General features: G+C 53.9%; 1 protein-coding gene across 1 annotated transcript; it reads left to right on the forward strand.

The window, feature by feature from the left end:
* The first annotated feature begins 43 nt into the window (after positions 1-43).
* PPTG_15297 (hypothetical protein) lies at positions 44-3357 on the forward strand. Its single transcript, XM_008912349.1, has one exon. The coding sequence runs from the start codon at positions 260-262 to the stop codon at positions 1412-1414; it is 1155 nt and encodes a 384-aa protein (XP_008910597.1). The 5' UTR covers positions 44-259; the 3' UTR covers positions 1415-3357.
* Positions 3358-3488: the final 131 nt, after the last annotated feature.

A 3488-nucleotide genomic window follows, 5' to 3' on the forward strand; every position in this document is an offset into this window, starting at 1 on the left:
TCAACTTACAACAAATTCCACCAATCGTTGAGCAGAAACGAAAACACGAGGTTTGATTCAGTTCGGGAACGCGATGCCATGGTTTGTGCACCACCACGTGCCGTAGCCCAAGGAGACGTCGCCCGTAGTGGACAGACTGCGACTGCAGCTCAACCGTACGGTGCGCAGAACTGTGACGGAGACCGTGGACGCTGTTTGGGTGGCCTTCTCGGATGAACTGGCACAGCTAACGTTTAACGGTCCGCCCACCGCACCTGCTATGGACGACTACGAACTGTTTTACGACTGCTGCAGCCGACTGACCAAGTTCATCGAGAAGAATATGGACACGACACCCGGGTTTTTAGAGCAGATGGACCGCCTCATCTTCGCATGCCACTATGGCGCCCCGGGGTCGGCGGTGCGCTTCGCCATGACGAAAGATCTGCGCATCCGTAGAGGCAAGGCGAACAACGGAAAAGAGCATGTTAGCATCAAGACGGATCATTTAATAGCAGGTGAGAGTGAGCAACCGGTGATTTCACCGCCGAGTGGTACACGTGGAATGGAGGCTTCCGACGAGGAGTCCGAGGCGACTACTACAGTTGGAACGGAATCGAGGCAGTGGACGAGGAAAAGACTGTCGACGACGAGCCATTCACCACCAAGACTGCCTCCGTCGAAAAGAGCGAAACGATCGTCGGCTTCGGATTTGGGACGGGGTAAAGATGGAAACCACGAGGAAATGGCGACGAAGAAAAGTGACAAAGAGAAGAAGAGAACGAGCACCCGAACTTCGCCAATGCAACAGAATGTTGGTCGACGCACGTCGCGACGAATGACTTGTGTTCATCGACAGGTGAATGGTGTTGAAGATGATCAGAGAAATGATCGGAAGACAACGAAATCGCGGAGTGGTCGTTGTGTTCGTCGACCGGTGAACGGTGTTGGGGATGATCAGGGGAATGACCGGGAGACAACGAAGTCGGGGCGTGATCGTTCTGCTAGTTCAAAGCGTCAAGAATCTCTCCAAGCTGAAACTGGGAGAAAGGTACGACGAAGCTTGAGACGCTTATCGAAATGTACCAATGATTCGCGTAAATCCACCGAGTCCAATGAAGACTACCAGACACGATCAAAAGCAAAAGATGAAGCGAAGGATCAATCTGAAAAAACTGACACGACCGGGTCGGAGCAAGACACTAATGTGATCGAGGAAGATGACCCGGATACCGACGCTGAACAAGTGGTGCCTCCTGAAAGGGAGATAACGTCAAACGGGAAGCAGGTTCATCCAACTATTGTATTGGAATCCCCCTCACAGTGTGCTCTTGAAGTGATGACAAGGCGAATGACGTTGCTGGCGTTGATGAGGGGCCTGAAAGCAGGACCGAAGCGACACACATTGCTGGCTTGGAGCAAGAGAATAACGTGACCGGAGCGGAGACTTGTGCGGGTTTCGAAGAAGAGAGCCTGCGATGTGTTTGTGTTGTTGAAGGTAAGTTCAAAAAGTGAGCTTTATTAAGACTCCGGCAAGGAGCACGATTCTCTAGCTTTCCGTCAGAGAAGCGGGTCGTATCAGCTATTTCAGGGCACAGCCATCCATCAATCCCATCAATACATCATGGCATTACATCTTCCCCCATGGCTGGTGCGTTGAAAGGCTTGATGCGGCGCATGTGGATGCTCTCTAGGAAGCGCTCTCGGTCAATAACGAGGGTCCCATTGCTGCGGACACTGACCACGCGAAATGGCCCTTCGAATGCCTGTTGGAACTTCGGGGGACGTGCATCGTGTCGCGCCACCATCACCATGTCTTCAGGGGCGTACTCATGCGCGGTGCGTGCACTGTTCTCGCGCTCGTTGTGTCGGCGGACCTGAGCCTCCTTCTTGCTCTGCTGCGCCTTCCAATCTACGGCCTTACCATCGTCGAACAGCATGTCCCGTCCGAAGGCGGCCTGCGCGGGAGATAATGACGTCGCTATGTGGAATTGAGCCCGCAAGGCGAACATAACTGCTGATAAGCAGTTCTCCCATTCCCCGAAGGTAGTGATTTCTTCAGTTCGTAGCTTGTCGTTGATGGTTCGGTGCACTCGTTCGAGGACCCCGTTTGCTTGAGGATTCTTGGCCGTGGTTCCAGCTCGCTGCACTCCGTAGCTATCGAGAAGCTCGGTAAATTCAGCCCGAAACTCTGGCCCTTGGTCATAAATGCACCGTTCGGGCCTGGGGTATCGGTTGAGCCACCACTGATCTACGATGCGAGCTGCTTCAGCGCTGGTTCCATCCGTCATGGCCGCAATCTCGAGCAATCTGGTACTCGTGTCCATAATCGTCATGGCCCGCCACTTCGACGGCCCAAATGGTCCAATGCTATCCACCGCTATTTCTGCCCAAGGTCGCACCTCAACTTCCTTTGGGGGTATTTTTCCGTACTTGGCCTTGCTGACCTTAGTTCGGGCGCACTGCTTGCAGTTGCGAACCCAATTGGCCACGTCGGCGGTAAGTCCGGGCCAGAATAAGGTGGCTTTGATGGACTCCGTCATTATACGTTCCCCCGGGTGCATCAACCATTGGTGGTAAGTCTGCAACACCTTGCCCACCAGGGCACCGGGTAACAGGATCTTCCCAGAATCTCTACTGACAAACACCTTGGTGCTGCCAATCGCACGCCTCACGACTGCTGGACCTTCTTGAAGGCCAACGAGTCGCTGCGCTTCCGCGATTTCGTTTAGCGAGAGGGAAAATAGGGATTCCTTTTGCGCTGTCGTAACAGCTGCCGCTCCGGGCGCGTCGTGCAACGGCAGTCGTGATAAGGCGTCGGCGACAACATTGTCCCTGCCTGGCACGTACTGCAGCGTCACCCCGAACTCTTCGATCTCGAGCCGCCAGCGCATCATTTCAGCGTTCCTAAAGGTAGCTTCGAGGGAGTTCTTGTGGTCCGTGAAGACCGTGACTTCGCGTCCCCACAGTAACGATCTGAACTCGCGTAGCATTTCGAGAACACTCAGCAGTTCCTTCTTGTTGGTGGTATACTTCTCTTGCGCTTGGTTGCACTTGCGTGACCAGAAGGCCAGTGGTTTGCCGCGCTGCATGACTACTCCTCCCAATTGATGCGCCGACGCATCGGTGTACAGTTCAAACGGTACGTTGTAGTCGGGGTATTGTAGCTGCACGTTTTCGGCTATGCGCACCTTGACCTCTTCAAACGCTCGTTGCTCTTTCGGTCCCCACCGAAAGGGAACCTTGCGTGAAGTGAGCGCCGTCAGTGGAGCTAACAGCTCCGATCGCCCCCTCCACATGTCCTTGTAATAATTTACCATGCCGATAAATCTGCGTAAGTCTCGGATATTTCGCGGACGAGCGAGGTTCAATATCCCATCGATCTTCTTTCGAATCGGCTCCTTCCCCTCTCGTGTAATCTTGTACCCCAGATACTCGACTTCCGTCATGCAGAACTTGCTCTTCTCCGGGTGGACCACTACTCCCGCATCACGCAAGCGTTTAATCAC

The sequence above is a fragment of the Phytophthora parasitica genome (assembly GCF_000247585.1).
Source record: "Phytophthora parasitica INRA-310 unplaced genomic scaffold supercont2.46, whole genome shotgun sequence".
NCBI classification, from domain to species: Eukaryota; Oomycota; class Peronosporomycetes; order Peronosporales; family Peronosporaceae; genus Phytophthora; species Phytophthora nicotianae.